General features: G+C 39.5%; 1 protein-coding gene across 1 annotated transcript in view; it reads right to left on the bottom strand.

Annotated features, from left to right (window-relative positions):
* DNAH8 (dynein axonemal heavy chain 8) overlaps window positions 1-22,624 on the bottom strand; it is a 377,771-nt gene that overhangs the window by 55,458 nt on the left and 299,689 nt on the right. Inside the window, exons 82-85 of the mRNA XM_045786311.2 lie at window positions 12,985-13,058; window positions 10,818-10,970; window positions 10,299-10,454; window positions 1,734-1,850 (exon numbers count right to left, since the gene is read on the bottom strand). Of these exons, the coding sequence (XP_045642267.2) occupies window positions 1,734-1,850; window positions 10,299-10,454; window positions 10,818-10,970; window positions 12,985-13,058 (500 nt within the window). The remainder of the gene's footprint in view (window positions 1-1,733; window positions 1,851-10,298; window positions 10,455-10,817; window positions 10,971-12,984; window positions 13,059-22,624) is intronic.

Here is a 22,624-nt window from a genome sequence, read left to right as displayed (position 1 = left end):
AAAAAGGAACCATGAGCTAGATCACATTTAAAATGACTCATAATCTTCTGTTAGAAACTCTTGTGCTATTACATGACTGAAACTGCCAGGGTTTGGTCACCAAGAAAAATCTACAATATTAAATATCAAGTGCATATATTACTCATTGATTATTTAAAATGGGGGGGAGGACTATTTTTTCATTCTGTGATTGTAATCATCTATAATACTCATTATAGTAATGCTAAGCTGTTAGAAAAGAAAAAAGTCATGTTTAGTGAAGAAAGGGAAAAAATCAAATAATCAACTGTTTAATATGCTCTCTTAGTAATATATTGTCTGAATCAGTATGAGAACGACCAGAAAATTATTCATTCACAGCATTTGTCTACAATGCAATCCTTTGCTGTCTCATTCTGTGAGCTATAACTAATCAAAGTATTTATTAATTTCCATAGCAATCTTATCCTAGCAATACATTACAGATATTAATAGTTTTTTTTTTTTTACTTAATACATTTGGGGTAGGAAAAGTAAGAATGCTTGATTTTTTTTTATTTACTTTCTTTTGGCTGAATTTTGATTCATCAGCTCCACTGCCTTTCAAAGCAACTATTTCAAGGTTAACTATTATTTGTATATACAAAATGATAAACAATAATGAAATATGAACCCATACGATGTAATTTTTCATCAAACTGTCATACTCAATTTAATATCCTTTTGTAACTTTAAGGAAAAATAACAGTTTGATTCTACATCCTGCAGTGGCCCGCATAAAAATTCATCCTGACTTACCATCACCATACTGATACTCCAGTATCTATAATGAGCTTCAAGATCCACTACGAGAAGGAAGAGAAGGGGAGACAGTAGGAAACTGGAAGTTATTGAGTTCTTATTGTGCACCATATACTGTGCCTTCACCAATGTTAACTCACTTATTCCTCACAGAAAGCAAGGCCGTTTTGTAGGTGAGGAAACAGGCTGTGAGAGGCTCATAAACTTGCTCCAGGTTATAGAAAAAAACGGATTTCCAACCCTTTCTAACACATGTGGAGGGACAACTGGGTTGTATTCTTAGCTCTGTGACCTGGAGGAAGTCCTTTATTCTCTCTTGTCTGTTACCTCATCAGTAAAATGGGGATGGATAACAGTGATGCCTTTTGAGCCTCCCTCACAGAGCTGTGAAGGCACAGGTGTGACCCTCCATGCATGAGCACTTTGAGAACTGTGAAACGCCGGACAAGGACCATTGACCTTTAGTAGAAATTATTGCCGTCTATTTGCGTAAGTTTAAACATCTGTTAAGATGTGACTAAAGGTGAGAAAGAACCCTTGTGTGGGCATTTTCCCTTCTGAAGAGGCATCAGTGAGATGCGGGAAATGTGATTTAAGGGGTACCTTCTCTTGAAGTGCACTGGGGCACTTAGGTGCGAAATGAGGAAGGTTGTGGAGTTTCTGCACGCACTGAGTTGCCTCATGTATGGTCTGTCTCTGCTGTGCGTGCACAGGACAGAGACGAGGGGGGGAACACGAGTGTGAGATTGGGATCCGAATGCACTCCTATGGGCGGTAGGGGTGTGAGGGGAAATGGCTGGGCTGGTTACAATGGATTAGAATGAGCAGTCCCGTTTTGGGGAGGTAGGGGGAACCGCAGCAGGTTCAACTGTGTATTATAGACTGAAAATGTCTGTAGAAACTTGATTTGAGGACAACAATAAACATGGGGGAAAAATAACAATTTCACTCACTTTTTTAATATCGCATTCATCGAGGTGATTCTGAATGAACTGGACACTGGCTGCAAAGTCAGCAGAATTGAATTCATAGGGAATATTCCACCCCAAGGGACCAAATTTGCGCCGCTCCTTAACAACACCAAAGAAAATAAGTGAGATTTTGAAATTGAATGCAGGTGATTTCTCTTATTATTATTAAAACATAAAGCACAGGAAAATTAAGGCATGATATAGAGACAAGTTGATTTCATAAAAGAACAGTATACAATTTGGGGTATGTTAACCATTAGAAATACTACTTCACGGCTCTATTGCCAGATGATTTACAAGAACAAATCCTCAGGCGCCTGGGTGGCTCAGTTGGTTAAGTGTCTGTCTTCTGCTCAGGTCATAATCCCAGGGTCCTGGGATCGAGTTCCGAGCCCCACATTGGGCTCCCTGCTCGTCGGGGAGTCTGCTTCTCCTTCTACCTCCCCATCCCTCCCCTGCTTGTGTGCACATGTGCAAGCTTTCTCTCTTGCAAAAGTAAATAAATAAAAATCTTTTTTTTTTAAAAAAGAACAAATCTTCAAATATTTGCCAAATTGGAGTTCTTGGGCTTTAAAAAAGAAGTCTGGGTTTCCATTGCCAATTCCAAAAAATGCAGTAGGTGCTCAATAAATGTCTATTGAATGAATTAATTTAAGTCATACTCTTAAAATTTTCAAATGTTAAATATAAGGGTTTAAATTTTTGTTTTTCCAGTTGAATCTTGCAATTTCACACTTTGAAAACCCCAAATCTCTATTGTGAAACATAATACATCCTTCTTAAAACTTTCACATTGCCCTCATTTGTTCTCTCCTATGGAACAGTGGCTAACTGTTTTGAATTGCCAAATGGCCCATAAGCAATCCAAATGGGCTCTGATCAAATGATTCGATTGCCTCGATATTCCGGAGACCATGTTAGAACTGGTACTTCCAAGCTCTGAGCACCTAGCAAACCACATAGATTAACTCAAATATCACTATACCATCAGCTTTCTCTGCCTCAGCGAACAACCAGTCTCTAAGGGAGGTCCAATTATTTCTTTGGGTTAGCTCCTAGCCCTTTGACCCTAGTGTTTGAGGTGAGAATCCATGGGGAGAAGAGAATCCCAAAACATCTATAGAAAGGTATAATTCTACTTCTCTACCTCTAAATATATACTAACTTTTCTTTCTGTCTTCTGCCTTCCCTAACACACACACACACACACACACACACACGATGTTTTCACAAGTCATTCCAGTGCTTCTTACTACAGCTGCTCCATGCTTTAGATCCTAATAAATACCACCATTTAAAGGAATCTAAATGAATTTTAGTTTAGACAAGTTCATGGACAGGTCAGAGAAAAAAAATTCAGAAAACAAGAAGGTTTAATTACCGATTTTCAGAATGTGCTTTTAAAATATTAAGTAAACCATGAAAATTAATTTGGGTAATTTGGGTCCAGATGTCCCAACCCTGGGAGATCGGACTGTTAAATAGAAATTCACCCAAGTAAATCTTAAAGATCTCTACGGCTTTATTGAACAATTGATGAGTCAGACAGTATCCCATTAGGAAATAGGAAGGAGCCCCAAAGAGCTACAGAAAAGGAAAGGTTTTTAAAGGAGAGAGGGGATGGCACAAGGAAGTCATAAATAAGAAAAAAGGATTATTTGGGGCAAAGTCACCTTCTTTTGGGGGAGAAAAGGGGCCTTTTAGGGGATTACCTTACTAGTGCTGACCAGGAAATTTCAGACTAACTAGTTAAAATTATATTCCTGGAGAAGGTTGAAATTGCAGTTAGGTTATGTATTGGTTTCAGTTTGGCAATGTGGGCTTAGCACAAGTAACTCCATTCTGGGTCTGTTGTCTCCTTTTTAACAAGACCGAGAGCAAACAAACAACACTTAAAAATGTAAACTACAAACATTGTTTCTAGACTGGTACTTCTTTAGGTTAGGTTGTCAGATATTCGGCATTTGTATGGTGTGACTCCCATCCTCATCCCCTAGCTAATTAGATAGAAGGTGGACAGCCAGCCCAAGAAAGGCCAACCAGATTCCTCCTCCCAGGAATTTGAACTTAGGGTTCAGAATTGCTATCTAGAATTTATCCTAGTTAGAGCTTAAACTAGGGAGACTTATAAACTTGGGAGCTGTGAAGCACCATCTTCCACCTTGAACATAGAGAAGGCAAGAAGGAGCAGAGGTGCCTTGACAGATGGACAGACTTGTGGTATCATCCCTGGTGCATGAGGGAGAACCCTGGCTCTTAAAGGTGTCAGCTTCTCTTGACCTCTTTCTGCTTCCTGGTCTCAGCATTATTCATGTTACCGTAATGTGTTTTTTTTTTTAATTGGTTCGTGTTGAAATATTTGGTCCTGTAACCAGATTTTGAACCTTGACAGTAAGAAACATGTCTCCCAGTTTTGTCTCCCCTTTTGCCCCTTTTTGGGGAAAGGATTATGATTACATAATAAACACCAGGTTGATTATTGATTATTATCAGAATGAAAGGCACTCTCCTCCCCCTCTTGGGGGTAATTTCTGAGGCTGAGTCTGAAATTCAAGAGAATTTCTTTAGTGGATCCCAGAAACATTGAGGGGGGCCTCCCCCAGGTCATTTTGAAACAAGAGTGAGCTGGGAGACTCTGCGATACTAACTTGAAAATGCATTCAGCTAAACCTTGAGTCTCTGGAATCTCTTCCATCTTGAAGCCTTCAAAAGGAAGAAGGCTAACCATGTATTGGTGAAACGAAAATGTTTTCCCATTTTTTTAAAAAAAGAGAATTGACTCTTAAATAGCTTCACCTGTGTTTGACTTAATTTTTTAAATTTACTGTTCAATTAGACAGGAGACTGAATGAAAAATAATTCTTCCTTTCCAATTACTAAAACTGCTTAAATTGGCTCTATGGAAACACTTCCATTCACATGCACTGAGCCATTGCAATTCCGTTGCTCCTTAAAATATGATCTTTGAAAATTGCTATAACGCTGAGATTTGTTTCACTTTATGCTATTTACTATCAGATTTCACTTAAAGCATTTAATTTTTAGGTTGATTCACTAAAGTCATAGACTGTTCAGCTTATCTCAGGAAAAAAAAAAAAATCTTCGGAGGGTGAATTTTCTTCCACAAATGAAGTCATTTCATTTTCTTGCAACTTTTCTTTCCTTTTTTTTTTTTTTAAACTCACTGATCTAAGTGACAATAAAGAAAGAACCCTGAATGATCACCTTGGAATACTATCAGAATAAACTTAAACCATTGGGAGAAGAACTAAGAACTCATTTGGAAGCTCAAAAGCAGGGGGCTTGGCTAGAATTTGGAATATTTGGAATATTGAATGTTTTCAGTCCAATTAGTGTTTTTGAAACTATGGGATGAGTCTTATGTGAGACAATGGAAAAATATTAAAATCAATGTATTTTTAAGAAGTTTCAATCCAGTTGAGAAAATAAGATTTAGAAACAAGGAAAGGACAATGTGATGGTGACTATAATTAACTGTCAAATTTTAACAAATGATAAGCCTGAAGAAGACATTCAATCAGAGGCTTCTGGGAAGAATGAAACTAAAGCTGGTCTTTGAAAAAGAGGGAGAAAAGACTTCCGGGCTTGGCAAAGGCCATGAGCAAAGACAGAACACCACGCTCCTGATTCATCTAGCAGGAGGCTGCAGGTAAGTGGTTCTACTGCAGCAGAGACTGACCTTGGGTAAGTACCTGGAACTACCTGCTCACATAATGATTCAGGGGTGGAACGTAGACAGATTTGAATGTCAGGATAAAGAGCTAAAACGTGATTCAACAGAAGGGAGTTAGTATTCATTATGAAGTTGGAGAGTGGTGATTTTTAGGAAGACTACTCTACTCTTTACTGAATTTGACCAATATGGTTCCTTCTTTTGTATTCCAAAGAATCTACAAAACACAGAACTACTAGTGAAATATGGAAAACTTGGAATCCTCCTTTGGATGCTGAAGACAAGTTGCTCAATGGAGTCATCATTTTAATGATGTCAAAGTCATTTCCAATTTTATGTTAGATTTTACCTCAGCCCAATGAGCCCACCTCCCACAGCCCAACACAGAATCACTTCAGTTGCATCTGCAAAACAAGGCTCTCTTTGGAGCATCGCATCCTGTTTATTTAATTACTGGAACTAACATAAAATGAAAAATGCAAGTCATACTACACAACATAAGGGAATTTTAAAAGGTAAAAATAATGAACGGAAATGGCCAGAACCCCTGGAAAAAAACATCAAGCAAAACGTATAAGATCTTTTCCTTAAACCTGTATCATATTATTGTAATTATTCTGAAAACATTTAAACTAAGAACTTTGTAATCATGCCTTCCCAAAGCAAGACCTTCACATGCACTATTAAACTTGAAGGTAATGTTTGACAAGGCTCAAACTTGAGAAAGAAAACAAGATGTAAGAGAAGAAAACACTTTTTGGAAAGAAAAACTGCTGGTAGTGGAATTCTCTGGGTCGTGTTAGATATGGCCATTTTTATTTAATATCTAATTATTTTTAAGGGCCGGGATAAAATATCCAAGTCTGCAACTGCCACTGCAAGCCTGGAGAGCTCCTAATCAATGACTTTAGCAAAAAACCTCATAGACTTGTGCGTAAGCCATTAGAAAAGTACCAAAAAGTGGGCCTCAATGTCGTCAAGCCAACGTGATGAGGAGAAAAATTCCGAACCATGGAAAGGACATAAAAGTGATGTGCAACCAATGAATCATCGAACTTTACATCAAAAACCAGGGATGTACTGTATGGTAACTAACATAATATAATGAAAAAATATTTTTAAAAAATAAAAAATAAAATAAACACCAAAAAAAAAAAAGAACATAAACAATGTTTCCATGGACTGGACAAGGTCACATAAACAGTAAAAAAAAAAAAAAAAAGTGATGCAGGCCTCTTGTCTTAAGTGCAATGGATATATGGCAGTTATTCTCAATTCTTGTTGTGTATTAGAATCACTTAAGATGTTTTTAAAAGGACTGAGCACTTCACCTTCCTACCTCCTCCCAGAGCCCAGGCAATGACTGAGAACCATTGCATTAGACATTCACTGGGTCCAATGCACTGTTCAAACAAAGGTTGGTACATTGACCATCGAAAGATGGTACATTGACCACCAGAAAATGCTATTCTGACTTTCTGCAGGAAGTATTGGTAGGACACCACAAATGTAATTATTGAGCTTCAAAAGATCAAGACTTTGGAGGAAGATATATTTAAAATTAAGATTCTGAAGGGTGAATGTAGCCTTGCTCTGAAACCTAGAATGGTGCTGCACCGGGGTTTCTGGGAAACTGTAGAGAGATGGTATTAAGGCCAGAGGAAAGATCCCATGAAGATTAATCTCCAAGAGGATGTGGAAATGTCCTCAGGGAGTAGTGGCCAAATGGAGCCAAGGCATCCACTAGGATGCTGGGGATGGTGGTGTGCTCCAATGGGGAGGGCAGGAGGGCTGGTTGGCTAGGGCAGAGACATCATCTGTTTGCACTAAGAGCACCATTGCTGCAGTAACTTCCTGCCCTCTGTGGATGGTAAGTTCCTGGTGGAGAGGGGAGGGAAGCTCAGGGGAGTCTGGGGCAAGAAGAACAGGTGCAGAATTGGCTTGTGTATCTCTGCAAGTTCCCATGGAAGTACCCAGAGCCCCCTTCTATTGGGTAAGCCTGCTCCTACCTCAACCACAAAACAAACCACACCCTTCACTATACCACCCAAGACATTGTCCTTGACCAGCCAAGCCTACTTCCCCTTCTTATGGGAGAGGAGGGGTGTTCATTTTGTTCTCTGTAACGATGAGTGAGGTTCACATAACACATGATGCCCTTGAGCAGGGGTGAGTTGACGGCATGAGGCCAAACCACAATTCAGTAAGGGAACTACATGGGGTTCCCACAGCTCTCCCATTTGACCTCTATTTCACTACCAGGTTCTGTATTCTGAGGTGTGATGGGCCCCAGCATGAACTCCTCCCCAGCCCTGAAGCTTCAGATTATGTGACATGAACCAATTCCCTGTTCTTTTTGTCCATCTCTGCAAGGACAAATGCACATACTCACATTTGTATAGAGCAAGGGATAGCTAGGTTAAATTTGGAGAAATCAATCAATCAATCAGTTAACAAATCAGGTGTTTGGCTATTATGTCCAATACTAGAGAAATTTAAGTCACAATCAATCAAACCCAGAATAGTCCTAGTAGTGGCTGCACTTCAAACTTGGATACACACAGGAGTCACTGGGACATCTTATTACAATGCAGATTCTGATGCAACAGGTCTGGGGTGGGGCCTGAGATTCATCTCTTACAAGCTCCTGGGCCATGTGGATGCTGCTGGCTCAGGACTACATTCAAGAATGCTGTGTTTTCCTCTCAAGCCAGCTCTATCCTAACAAGTGAAAGAAAATATTTAGGCACTAGCACAGTAAATATTTCTGCTACTGATGACAACAGGACAGAGGAAACCATGCTTAAATTATCTATGCTCCCTGTGTAGTCATAGAACTTGATAACAGGGTTTTAGAAATGGGAAAAAACTTGAAGGTTCACCTCCTTCTGCCTCTAAACACACAGATGGGGAAACAGAGGTCCCAAGTGGGACATAACTTGACAATCCTCACACAGCTAATTGATTTCACTGCCAATCTAATGTCCCAGCCTCCCGGTCCTCAATGAGATGCTCTTTCCAGCTCACTATGACTGGATTTTAAGAGACATTCAGCCTCCTAGCTTCACGGCCCTCATGATGCAGACTATTTCTGTTTTAACCCAAATACATGCCATGTCAAGTGCAAGCACACCTTAGCCCCATGACTGGCCCATGGCCCTGTTGCTGTCCTTCTGGGTAGCACTTGGACAATGGCCACAGAAACACAGGTTGCCGCACTGACCATATGGAAAATACCCCTAATCATCTCTCCATGATAAGCCCTGTGGAAGAGTTGAATCATCACTCCTGGGAACAGAATCATAAAATATACTATTTGTGAATTGGGAATTAAATAACAGAGTTAAAGTAATATTTGTATTAGAGGATGATAAGGCCTTGCAAAGCAAACAATTCCCAGATAAGAGTGGATGAAATAGGCTTCAGTGACTCGAAAGCTATAATTTACAATCCAAAGGCCACAGACGGACTCAGTAAAACATAACCACCCACAAAGTGTTGAACCTGATTTTAACTCTCTCGGGGTTAGGGGACCAAAACGCAGGAGATACACAATTGTCTGGTCTATGCAGCCCTCTCTGCTGGGCAGCAGGGATCCTGGTACAGTGGCAGGGACAAGGAACCTGAGGGTAAATACGCCCAGGATGTTCTGGGATGAGCACAAAATTCCCCTCCACTTTTGGGCAGGGTGGGGAGAGAGGAGGTGAAGCTTTGTGTGCCACTGTGCATAACTAAACCAAGGCTCCTGGCACAAGCCACGTGATTCCTCACTCCAGCCTCAGCGACGGAGGAAACGTGGAAAGGGTTAAAGGAGACTGTTCATCTCTCTCTCTGAAGTCAAGGAGTGAATCAAGTATATTAAATTTATACAGCTTTCAAATACAGAACAAAATATAAAATCAAATGTAGAACAAAGCAGTAACAAAATGAAAATATCCTACAGACGAGTGGCTGTGGAGCCATAAAATTATTACAGTAATATATAAGTGTATAGTAAAAGCAAATTGCAACAACCTGGAAATGACAGATAACCACTGTCCCTCCCAGTATCAGCACCGCCTTCGCTGGTGGGCTCAAAATACACTTCTGCGTGAGGCAGGAGTGCCAGGCTTGACCCCTAGATCCACCACCTATGGACTTAACCTCTCTGAGCCTCAACTTCCTCATTTTTATTTTATTTTATTTTTCCTGAGGTGCCGTTAATTCGTTTTCACACACTGAAGGGATGAGGGGACGGACCCATAGTGGGCTGGGGCTCTGTTGTCCCTGCATCCAGTTTAACAAAGTTCTACTGTTATTTAGGACAGTCCAAGGGATAAATTCCTGAGATTTTGAGGGAAATCACAGGCTTTGGGGTCAGACTGGTCAAATAATCTATGAAAAGCCTCTAGCAGATAGTTGCTGCTCCTGCTTTAGTGTCTACTGGAAAGTCTACTATCTTCGTTCACTTATTTATGCATGTGGACATCTCATCAATCAATTTCCTCACTTTGAAAACGGTGATAATCCTACCTTGAGAAACGTGGTTGTTAGTATTACATGAGATGGTGTGCATACCATTCCTGGCCAGCATAGTCACTTTGAAAACAAAATTCCTATCTAAATAATCCTTGTTCACCTCACAAATATTTATTGAGCTCTGGCAATGCCCCAGATGCTGCTATGATGAAGGAGATTCAGCAGTTACAAAAAGACAGTCTTTTTGTACACAGACAAATATATACTATGCCAGGTGGGGCAAAGTGCCATGAAGGAGGGAAAAAAGCAGGACGAGGAGAGCAGATAGTGCAGCAGAGAAACAACAGGGCATCATCAGTATCCCCCTAAATGTGCAAACTGCGTCCAGAAGTTACCTGCACAGTGGAGTGTAAAAATGCTACAGTATAAAGCATTGGCTTCCACATGGGTAAATTACTGATATCCAGAAGGTCTTGATTAATTCCGGCAAATGTTCTTTTCAAACCGGCACGTACGCCTTGTGGTGGCTCATTAGTGAATTTGAGAGAAGTCTGTTGTAAAAAGCAAACAGTAGTTTTGTTTCTATAAATTATATAAGGGATAAAGTGGAAATGACAATACCTCAGACAACAATGTGCTTACGGTACATAAAATGTCAGCGGAAATTCAGCGCTGTGTAAACTAATGCCATCAATCAGAGCTGAAACCCCATAAATTAGGACTGAGGCTTAGAACTCTTCCGTGGAAATATCATACTGATGATTATAGTCAAGATCTTGACAGTTGTAGTATAAGATCTTGCAGACCCTGTTGGGTCAGAAGCCCTGTCATATGTTCATCTTTCAATAATGCCTCTATGCCATCTTTATTCAAATAACTCTCGAGGAAAGGACACTTATGTCACAGCAACAAACCTGAAGCAATGTAATTGGAAATCGATCGTGGGGCTCAGTAGTTATCCACACTCGGAAAGAGTCATCATTGGCTTCAGTGGTAATTAATGTCTCTAGCAATTCTTCCATAAATTCTAGGCCAAGGTGACAATTTTGCAGTAATACCCAGCCACCCTGTAGTCAAAAAATGATTTCATATTAATTTCTTGTAACTGTTTTGCCATGATGTTAAGAAAACCAAATGTATAATTAAAAAGAAAACCTTTGCTTAGGGCATGTAAATACTCTGTTTTGAGCACCTGTTTTTAATGAAATGATTATACAGCAATATAAACACTTCTGCTACTAGTAAGACTGGAATCAAGTGGGTTCAAAATGATTGTACTCTGCCATCTCTGGTTCAGAAGAAAACAGAAATTAAAACTTGAAGTCTTGTGTAAGTACGGCACGTGCACCATCTAATGGTGGGAATGGGTATTTTGGAATTGGTAAAAACACGTCCTAAAGTGAATCAGAACTGACTCACCCCCAAACCAAATCATCCATGACTACAAAGAGAGATGCACATTATCTCCTGAAAGCTGGAGACGATACATTTGGTGACTTGGGCCACCAGAATACTAAACCTTACTCTCTGTCATCACTCTTCCCATATAGTCCCCAAACCACAAAACTTACAAAGCACTATTTTAATCCTTGATAAAACTATCTTTAGCAATATATACGTCACAGAACCATCACTGCTCTAAAGAACATAGTTCTTAATCAACATTTTGATACCCTTATATTAACGAGATTAGATCAATACAGCCACAAAAATCGAGCACAGTAAATATATGGTTTGTGTATTATGCCTTCTATTTGTGAGAGAAAATACAACTCAGACTGGCTTAAACAGCAAAGGGGACATGTGGGCCTCGACAAGCGGGGTGTACAGAGAGGGATGGACCTCACAGTTGAGTTAGTTGGTGCCATCATGGATCCAGTTACTCACTTGTTCCCCATTTTGTTCAACAATGTCAGCTTCATCCTAAACCTGGTGCCCCTCACGTGGCACAGTGGCTGCACCTATTCCTAGATTATTGGGGTTTTTATTCCCTCATAATGTCATTATTATCAATACTCATCCCACCTTGAGAAACAGAACATGGAACTTATAAAAGCTAATATTCCAAAGAAGGTTAGTATGAATGCAGTATTGAAATTTAAAAGTTTCTCATTTGTGGAAACTAAAGAAATTATTTAAGGTTCAGAGTTAAACTGCCAAATCTCTCAATGGAGTGAATCATTTGATCTGAGTAAAAATAATTATATGTAACTGCCTTGATATATATAAATTAGATACACTATATTATTGAATATAATTAAGTGATAAAGATAAAGGCTCCGGGCACTTGGGAATTAATGACTAACTTGGAAATTTGATGGACCAAGCAGAGACTTAGCCCATTAACCCTCTCTAGTCATTAATTCCCAAGGAAAAGCTGCACCAAAGTTGCTACAGACCTTATGAGATCAAAAGCTTAAAAATAAACGGAGATCTTACTTTATTTTTATAAGTGGTGCGATTTCTTATCACAGCTGAAATTACTATCTACCAAGCATCTCTAGAAAATTAATGTTCTGTGTATTTATTAGGTGTGATGGAAAACATTTCTCAGCATTCCATCCAGCTTGCAATTTTCAATAAAAACCATTATCAATACTTAAACATAACATCCTCAAATATTTCTTATTTGTCTGAAACTACCCATTAATAAAAAAAAAAAAGAAGTCCAACTTTAACCAAAAATTGGAATGTAACTGTCTTGGTCTGTCACTTCTTAAGCACTATTAATATTGATTGCGAAATTCCAGCTACAGCTGCATTCTTAGAAACCAGGGAGTGTGTCTGCCTCATTGTACGAAAATATATATATATATACTTAGTGAAAATAAGATAGAGTTTATACTATGGAAAATAAAACAAGCTTTCTGTGGGGACATCAGGAGCAAACCAGCTTGAGGTTTAAAATTCATTGGTAATCAAAGGTTGACTATGCATACATTAAAAAAAAATGGAAAACTGGTGATGGAGCATCCCAGGCAGAATGCTTCAGCCACCACTGTGGTGGTCCCAGGTAGACCTGATGGCCAGAGGGCTAACGGGAAGAGTGATGCACTGGCACTAGCTGGTCTCACTCCCTACCTGCTGCATGGACATCTGAATCAGCTTTCGAGCATGTACCTCTTGTCCTTGCCCCATTGAGATAGTTCTGCATTCTGTAACATAGGAGAGGGATCACTATGATGAAACAAATTTTATAAGAGAATTGGGACAAAAAATCAATTTCTGAATGGCCATAGCCACCCTCCCTCCATGGCTTCCTAAGAAGGCCCCTTATGATTCAAACAGGTGTGGCCTATGGTTGTGTTGATTAGAGAAATGGGTGGTGCAGAAATTAGAGGCACCATGTGGAAAGGTGAGGGCAAAGGGAAAGAGACAAAGGGGACAAGTCTGGGCTTTTAGAGAGTTTGGGGGTATTTGGAGGTGAAGAGAAAGACTGATGGTGGGAGAGGCAGCTACAATGCTATCACAGGTATTTAGAGGGAAAGAGGATTTTTGAGTTTTGCCTTATGTTGTGACTAGAATATTTCTTTGGTGGTTTCACAGATTCTTCCATGAAAATGTAATTGGGTTTTTATTCCTTTAAGATGTCAGGCTTGCAGTGCTTTCTGTCCCTTCTGGTTTTGTTTGCATGGCTGTCCGTTTTCTGAGATAGGACTCAAGGCAATTCAGCCCCAGGAGGGCAGCATTCGGTGGTAACTATTCCTAGATCACCAACTTGGAACTGAGTGTGAAGAGAAAGTGGAGGCCACTGCAAGATCAGAAGTGTGATTACAATTTGGGGGAGAATACGCTATTTAAGCTCATTAGTGAATCTGACATCCCAGGCAGAGAACCCACTTGCACTGTGCCATATGAGCTCACTAAACAAAGATGTCTATGAATCTTGCTTGTGAAACTGGAACTGAAAATTAACTCTTAAAAATTTTTATTTAAATTTGACTTAGTTAACATATACTGTATTATTAGTTTCAGGGGTAGAATTTAGTGATTTGACAGTTGCATAGAACACTCAGTACTCATTACATCATGTGCCCTCCTTAATGCCCATCACCCAGTTACCCCCGTCCCCAACCCCCACCCTTCTCCCCTCCAGCAACCCTCAGTTTGTTTCCTGGAGTTAAGAGTCTCTTATGGTTTGCCTCCCTCTCTGCTTTCATCTTCTTTTATTTTTCCTTCCCTTCACCTACGTTCATCTGTTTTATTTCTTAAATTCCACATGTAAGTGAAGTTATATGGTATTTCTCCTTCTCTGACTGACTTATTTCACTTAGCATAGCCCTTTATTTCCATCCACATCATTGCAAATGGCAAGATTTCATTCTTTTTGGTGGTTGAGTAATATTCCATTGTACATATACACCACATCTTCTTTATCCATTCATCTGTCAATGGACATCTGGACTCTTTCTATAGTTTGACTACTGTGGACACTGATGCTATAAACATTGGGGTGCCTGTGCTCCTTTGAATCACTATTTTTGTATCTTTTGGATAAGTACCCAGTAGTGCAATTGCTGGGTCATAGAGTAGTTCTATTTTTAACTTTTTGAGAAACCACCATACTGTTTTCCAGAGTGGCTACACCAGTTTACAATTCCATCAACAGTGTAAGAGGGTTCTCCTTTTTCTGCATCCTCACCTACATCTCTTGTTTCCTGAGTTGTTAATTTTAGCCATTCTGACAGGTGTGAGGTGGTATATTATTGTGGTTTTTGATTTGTATTTCCCTGATGATGAGTGATGGTGAGCATCTTTTCATGTGTCTGTTGGCCATTTGTATGTCTTCTTTGGAGAAATGTTTGTTCATGTCTTCTGCCAATTTCTTGACTGGATTTTTTGGGTTTGGGGTGTTGAGTTTTTTAAGTTCTTTATAGATTTTGGATACTAACCCTGTATCAGATATGTCATTTGAAAATATCTTCTCCCATTCTGTAGGTTGCCTTTTAGTTTTGCTGCCTGTTTCCTTTGCTGTGCAAAGGCTTTTTATCCCAATGGCATCCCAATAGTTCATTTTTGCCTTTGTTTCCCTTGCCTTTGGAGACATGTCTAGCAAGAAGTTGCTGCAGCTGAGGTCAGAGAGGTTGCTTCTTGTGTTCTCCTTTAGAATTTTGATGGATTCCTATCTCACATTTAGGTCTTTCGACCATTTTTGAGTTTTTATGTATGGTCCAGTTTCATTTGTCTTGGACATGTGGCTGTCCAATTTTTCCAACACCATTTGTTGAAGAGATGGTCTTTTTTTCATTGGGTATTCTTTCCTGCTTTGTTGAAGATTAGTTGACCTGGAAATTAACTTTTAAGCTAACTTTTGTAGACCTGATTTCTTCAAGTTTTAGGGCATCATCTCAGCGCTGAGAAAGAAAGTCCTTGGGGACACTGTGAAGCAATGAACGCTTTTGCCCTGCTCTGGATGAGCCTGGATCCTCAGTCAAGGGGGCCACTGTGGTGGGGCAGACAATGAGGCTAGTCAGGGAATTGCTGGAAGAGGCTACAAGGGACTGAAGAAATTTATGAGGTTAAGAGGGAAGTATGTCAGGAACCAGAGAAGTTGTCAGGACACACATCATTTAAATGGCACTGTGTAGTTAACGGGCACAGATTCTGTGAGGGTTTGTAGGGTGCAATATTAGAGATTATTCATGAACTCAGGGTCACAGGGAGAAACTTTGCAAGGGTGTCTGACAGAGGATAAAGGAGCACTGCTTGGAGAATCAGGAATTGTAATAGGCTCAAGTGGAACCAGGCCCTGCTCCCAGAGGCATCCAAGAAGAATCCACACAACCTACCAAAGGAGGAGGAAGGGGGGTGGGACTTCAATGGAGGAACCGCTGGATCATTCAGAGATGCTAAGCCCTTCATTCAAAGAACACACAAATGTTCAGTTGGTCAATGGGGGAAGGTTTGATAGGGAAAACAGTATTAACACGTGAATGTGAACCACAATGTATCTCCTCTCTCCTCTCAACTCTTCCGAAATTCACTAAGAGGAAAAGCTGGTTTCTGTTGAGGTGGCCTGAGTTTCTAATATTGATCCATGTAAGAGGTCGAGACTTAGAGGCATCCCTTCAGAACATACCCAGAATCTGCCCCCTCCTCCACATCTCCACTTCTATCCCCTGGTCCAAGAGACCATCACCTTTTGCCTGGATTTTTGCAATAACTTAACTGGTGACCTCACTTCCACTCTTGTCCCCTACTTGCTCTTCTTCCCACAGCAGACACAGGGATTAGCCCTAAATCAGATTATGCCCACCCTCTACCCAAAACCATGTGATGGTTTCCCATCTCATTCAGAGCAAAATCCAAAATCCAGTGCAGAGTTCTTAGCTACAGCCTCTAAAACCACACACAGTAGCCTGCACTGCGCTCTCTCTCTCTCTCTCTCTCTCTCACACACACACACACACACACTACACTACATTCTACACACATACACACACTATACACTCTCCACACATACTACACGTACACACTCTACACACTCTCTGCACACATACCCACACTCTACACACGCGCACACACACCCTTTATCTCACCACTCTCCCGCTGTGTCTTCACTCTTTTCCAACTGCACAGGCCTGCTCCCCAGGCACACTCCAGCCTCACTGCTGTTCCCTCTGCCTGAAGGGTGTTTCCTTGAGAGCTGCACTGCCTAACGTCCTTCACAGTGCAGGTCTTCCTCTGCCTCTCAGCAAGGCTTCTCTGGCCATCCATGTAAAACAGCATACCTTCCCCATCACTCCACCCCTTGTGCTACTTCTCTCTTAGCACATTGTGTACTTGTCTTGTTAGCATATTATATATTCACTTGATTTTCGATTATTGTCTGTTTTACCCCACGCTAGACTGTGAGCCCCAGGGAAAGGAGGACTTAGATCCTGGGGCTCACCAGCACCTAGACAGTAGGTGGCACTCAGTAGATGCTCAATAACTCTTTTCTTAAACTTTTAAAACTGAGATATAATCCCTACCATTTTAAAGCATATAATTCAATGTTTTTTAGTATATTCATAATGTTGTGGAACTACCACTTCCAGAACATTCTCATCACCCTCAAGGAAAACCCCACACTCATTAGTGGTCACTCCGCATTGTCCCATCCCACCACAGTAACCACTAATCTACTTTCTGTCTCTTTTCTTGACATTTTCATAAAATGGAATCATATAATATGTGACCTTTTGTTCTGTCCTCTTTTACTAGCCTAATCCTGTCAAGTTTCATCCATGGAGTGGCATGGATCACAACTTCATTCCTCTTTATGGTTTGTGTACCCATTCATCACTTGATGGGCATTTGGGTTGCTTCTACTTTTTGGCTAGTATGAATAATGAACATGAATGCTATGAACATTTATGTGTAAGTATTCGTATGGACAAGTATTCAATTCACTTTGGTATATACTTAGGAGTAGAACTACTAGATCATATGGTAACTTTATGTTTAAGCTTTTGAGGAACTGCCAGACTGTTTTGCAAAGCAGCTGCCCCATTTTACATTCCCATCAGCCGTGCATAAAACTTCTAGTTTTTCCACATCTTTGCCAACATTTGCTATTGCCCATCTTTTTCATTATAGCTATCTTAGTGGAGTGAGGTAGTTATCCCATTGTGTGGATTTTTTTCTGCCCTTATTCAGATAAGTCTGTGGTTTTTGTCCCTTATTCTGTTAATACGGTGTATTATATTGATTAATTTTCATATGTAACCAACCTTACACTCTTGGGATAAATCCACTTGGTTATAGTGTATAATCCTTCTTTTTATATGGTGATGAATTTAGTTTGATAGTAGTTTGAAGATTTTTGCTTCTCTATTCATAAGGGATACTGGTTTTCTTTTCTTGTGGTATTTTTCTGGACTTGTTATCAGGGTAATGCTGGTCTCATACAATGAGTCAAGAAGTGTTCCCTCCTCTTATTTTTTGGAAAAGTTTGTGAAGAATTGGTGTAATTCTTTAAATGTTTGGTAGAATTCACCAATGAAGCCATCTGGCCCTGGTATTTCCTTTGTGGAAGTTTTTGGTTACTAAGTCAGTATCTTTACTACTTCTTCTTTTTTTTTTTTTTCCAGAGAAACAAGTCTCTTTATTTTTTTTTTAATTTGAATTCAGTTAGCCAACATATAGTACATCATTGTTTCAGATGTAGAGTTCAGTAATTCATCAGTTGCATATAACACCCAGTGCTCATCACATCATGTGCCCTCCTTAATGCCCATCACCCAATTACCCCATCCCCCTGCCCACCTCTACGGCAACCCTCAGTTTATTTCCTACAGTTAAGAGTCTCTCATAGTTTATCTCCCTTTCTAATGACTTCCCATTTAGTTTTCCCTCCCCTTCCCTATCCTCCTCTGTGCTGTTTCTTATATTGCATATATGAGTGAAACCATATGAAAATTGTCTTTCTCTCATTGACTCAACATAATACCCTCCAGTTCTATCCATATCAATGTAAATGGTAGGTATTCATCCTTTGTGATGGTTGAGTAATATTCCATTCTATATATATACCACATCTTCTTTACCCATTTATCTGTCGATGGACATCTGGGCTCTTTCCATAGTTTGTCTATTGTGGACATTGCTGCTATAAACACTGGGGTGCATGTGCCCCTTCAGATCATTACATTTGTATCTTTGGGGTAAATATCTGTAGTGCAATTGTTGGGTCATAAGGTAGCTCTATTTTTAACTTCTTGAGGAATCTCCATACTGTTTTCCAGACTGGCTATGCCAGATTGGATTCCCACCAACAGTGTAAGAGTGTTCCCCTTCTCCCTCATCCTTGCCAACATTTGTTGTTTCCTGTGTTGTTAGTTTTAGCCATTCTAACAGGTGTGAAGTGGCATCTTATCATGGTTTTGTCTTCTTTGGAAAAATGTCTATTCATGTCTTCTGCCCATTTCTTAACTGGATTATTTGTCTTTTGGGTGTTGAGCTAGATAAGTTCTTTATAGATCTTGGATACTAGCTCTTTTTCAGATATGTCATTTGCAAGTATCTTCTCCCATTCCGTAGGTTGCCTTTTAGTTATGTTGACTGTTTTCTTTTTATCTTGATGAAGCCTCAATAATTCATTTTTGCTTTTGTTTCCCTTGCCTTTGAAGATGCATCTACCAATAAGTTGCTGTGTCCAAGGTCAGAGGTTGCTGCCTGTGTTCTCCTCTGGAATGTTGATGGATTTCTGTCTCACATTTAGGTCTTTCATCCATTTTGAGTTTTTCTTTGTGTTTGGTGAAAGAAAATGGTCCAGTTTCATTCTTCTACATGTGGCTGTCTAATTTTCCCAACACCATTTGTTGAAGAGACTGTCCTTTTTCCATTGGATATTCTTTCCTACTTTGTCGAAGATTAGTTGAACATAGAGTTTAGGGCCCATTTCTGGGCTCTCTATTCTGTTCCACTGATCTATGTGTCTGTTTTTGTGGCAGTACCATGCTGTCTTGATGATTACAGCTTTGTAATAAAGCTTGAAGTCTGGCATTGTGATGCCACCAGCTTTGGTTTTCTTTGCAACATTCCTCTGGCTATTCAGGGTCTTTTTCTTGTTCCACACAAATTTTAGGATTATTTGTTGCAGCTCTGTGAAAAATGTTGATGGCTTTTCGATAGGGATGGCATTGAATGTATAGATTGGTCTGGGTAGCACAGACATTTGAACACTATTTATTCATCCAACCCATGAGCATGGTATGTTTTCCCATTTCTTTGTGTCTTCCTCAAGTTCCTTAATAAGTGTTCTGTAGTTTTTAGAGTACAGATCCTTTACCTCTTTGATTACGTTTATTCCTAGGTATCTTAGAGTTTTTGGTGCGATTGTAAATGGGATCGACTCCTTAATTTCTCTTTCTTCTGTCACATAGTTAGTGTATAGAAATGCAACTGATTTTCATGCATTGATTTTATATCCTGCCATTTTGTTGAACTCCTGTATGAGTGCTAGCAATTTTAGGGTGGAGTCCTTTGCGTTTTCCACATAAACTATCATGTCATCTGTGAAGAGTGAGAGTTTGACTTCTTTGCTAATTTGAATGCCTTTTATTTCTTTTTGTTTTCTGATTGCTGAGGCTAGGCCTTCTAGTACTATGCTGAACAACAGTGGTGAGAGTGGGCAGGGGAAAAGCTCTCAGTTTTTTCCCCATTGAGAATGATATTTACTGGAGCATTTCATATATGGCTTTTATGATATTGAGGTATGTCCCCTCTATCCCTACACTGTAGAGAGTTTTAATTAAGAAAGGATGCTGTATGTTGTCAAATGCTTTTTTCTGCATCAATTGAGAGGATCATATCATTCTTGTCCTTTCTTTTATTAATGTGATATATCACATCGATTGATTTGTGAATGTTGAACCACCCTTCCAGCCCAGGAATAAATCCCACTTGGTCATGGTGAGTAATCCTTTTAATGTACTGTTGAATCTTATTGGCTAGTATCTTGGTGAGAATTTTGGCATCCATGTTCATCAGGGATATTGGTCCATAATTCTTTTTGGTGGGGTCTTTGTCTGGTTTTGGGATCAAGGTAATGCTGGCCTCATAGAATGAGTTTGAAAGTTTTCCGTCTGTTTCTATTTTTTGAAACAGCTTCAGAATAATAGATATTAGTTCTTCTTTAAATGTTTGATAGAATTCCGCTGGGAAGCCATCTGGCCATGGACTCTTGTTTGTTGGGAGATTTTTGATTACTGCTTCAATTTCATTACTGGTTATGGGTCTGTTCAGGTATTCTATTTCTTCCTGTTTCAGTTTTGATAGTTTATGAGTTTCTAGGAATGTATGTATCCATTTCTTCCAGATTGCCTAATTTGTTGGCATGTAGTTGCTCATAATATGTTCTTAAAATTGTCTGTATTTCTTTGGTGTTGGTTGTGATCTCTCTTCTTTCATTCATGATTTTATTAATTTGGGTCCTTTCTCGTATCTTTTGGTAAGTCTGGCTAGGGGTTTATCGATCTTATTAATTCTTTCAAAGAACTAGCTTCCAGTTTCGTTGATACTCTTCTTTTGGTTTTTATTTCATTGATTGCTGCTCTAATCTTTATTATTTCTCTTCTCCTGCTTGGTTTGAGCTTTATTGCTGTTCTTTCTCCCACTCCTTTAGGTGTAAGGTTACCTTGTGTACTTGAGACTTTTCAGGTTGCTTGAGAAAGGCTTGTATTGCTATGTACTTCCCTCTTAGGACCACCTTTGCTGTATCCCAATGGTTTTGGAGAGTTGTGTTTTCATTTCATTTGTTTCCATGAATTTTTTAAATTCTTCTTTAATTTCCTGGTTGACTCATTCATTCTTTAGTAGGAAGATCTTTATCCTCCAAGTATTTGAGTTCCTTCCAAATTTCCTCTTGTGATTGAGTTCAAGTTTCAAAGCACTGTGGTCTGAAAATATGCAGGGAATAATCCCAATTTTTTGCTACTGGTTGAGACCTGTTTTGTGACTCAGTATGTGATCTATTCTGGGGAATGTTCCAGTGAACTCGAAAAGAATGTGTATTCTGTTGCTTTAGGATGGAGTGCTCTGTATGTATCTGTGAAGTCCATCTGGCCCAGTGTATCATTAAAAGCCTTTGTTTCCTTGTTGATTTTCTGATTAGACAATCTGTCCATTGCTGTAAAGTGAGGTGCTAAAGTCCCCTACTATTACTGTATTATCAATGTGTTTCTTTAATTTTGGTTTATATAACTGGCTGCTCCCAAGTTAGGAATATAAATATTTATAATTATTAGATCTTCTTGTTGGAAAAACTCTTAAAGTATGATAGAGTGTCCTTCTTCATCCCTTCATCTGTGGTTTAAAATTCATTTTGTCTGAGATGAGGATTGCTACTCCAGCTTTCTTTTGATGTCTATTAGCATGATAAATGGTTCTCACCGCCTCACTTTCAATCTGGAGCTGTCTTTGGGTCTAAAATGAGTCTCTTGTAGACAGCATATGGATGGGTCTTGCTTTTTAATCCAATCTGATACCCTGTGTCTTTTGATTGGAGCATTTAGCCCATTTACATTCAGAGCAACTACTGAAAGATATGAAATTAGTGCCATTGTATTACCTGTAAACTCACTGTTCTCTTTATATTGTCTTTTTTCCTTTCTGGTCTATGTTACTTTTGGGCTGTCTCTTCACTTACAGGATCGCCTTTAATATTCTTTACAGGGCTGTTTTAGTAATCACATATTCTTTTAGTTTCTGTTTATCCTGGAAGCTTTTCATCTCTCCTTCCATTCTGAATGACAGCCTTGCTGGATAAAGTATTCTTGGCTGCATGTTTTTCTAATTTAGTACCCTGAATATATCATGCCAGTCTTTTCTTGCCTGTCAGGTCTCGGTGGATAGGTCTGCTGTCAATCTAATGTTTCTACCCTTGTAGATTAAGGATCTCTTGTCTCAAGCTGCTTTCAGGGTTTTTTCTTTATCTCTGAAATTTGCAAGCTTCACTCTTATATGTCAGGGTGTTGATCTATTTCTTTTTTTTTTTTTAAATTTGAGGAGGGTTCTCTGTGCCTCTTTGACTTGCATGCCTGTTTATTTCCCCAGAGTAAGGAACTTCTCAACTATGATTTGTTCAAATATACCTTCTGTCCCCCTCTCTCTTTCTTCTTCCTCTGGGACCACAATTATTCTAATATTGTTTTGCTTTATGGCATCGCTGATTTCTCGAAGCCTCCCCTCATGATCCATTAGTTGTTTTTCTCTCTTTTCCTCAGCTTCCTTACTT

Source organism: Ursus americanus, chromosome 32 (assembly GCF_024610735.1).
Source record: "Ursus americanus isolate L20-20 chromosome 32, mUrsAme1.1.p, whole genome shotgun sequence".
Lineage (NCBI taxonomy): Eukaryota > Metazoa > Chordata > Mammalia > Carnivora > Ursidae > Ursus > Ursus americanus.
This window is presented reverse-complemented; position numbering and strand designations above follow the sequence as displayed.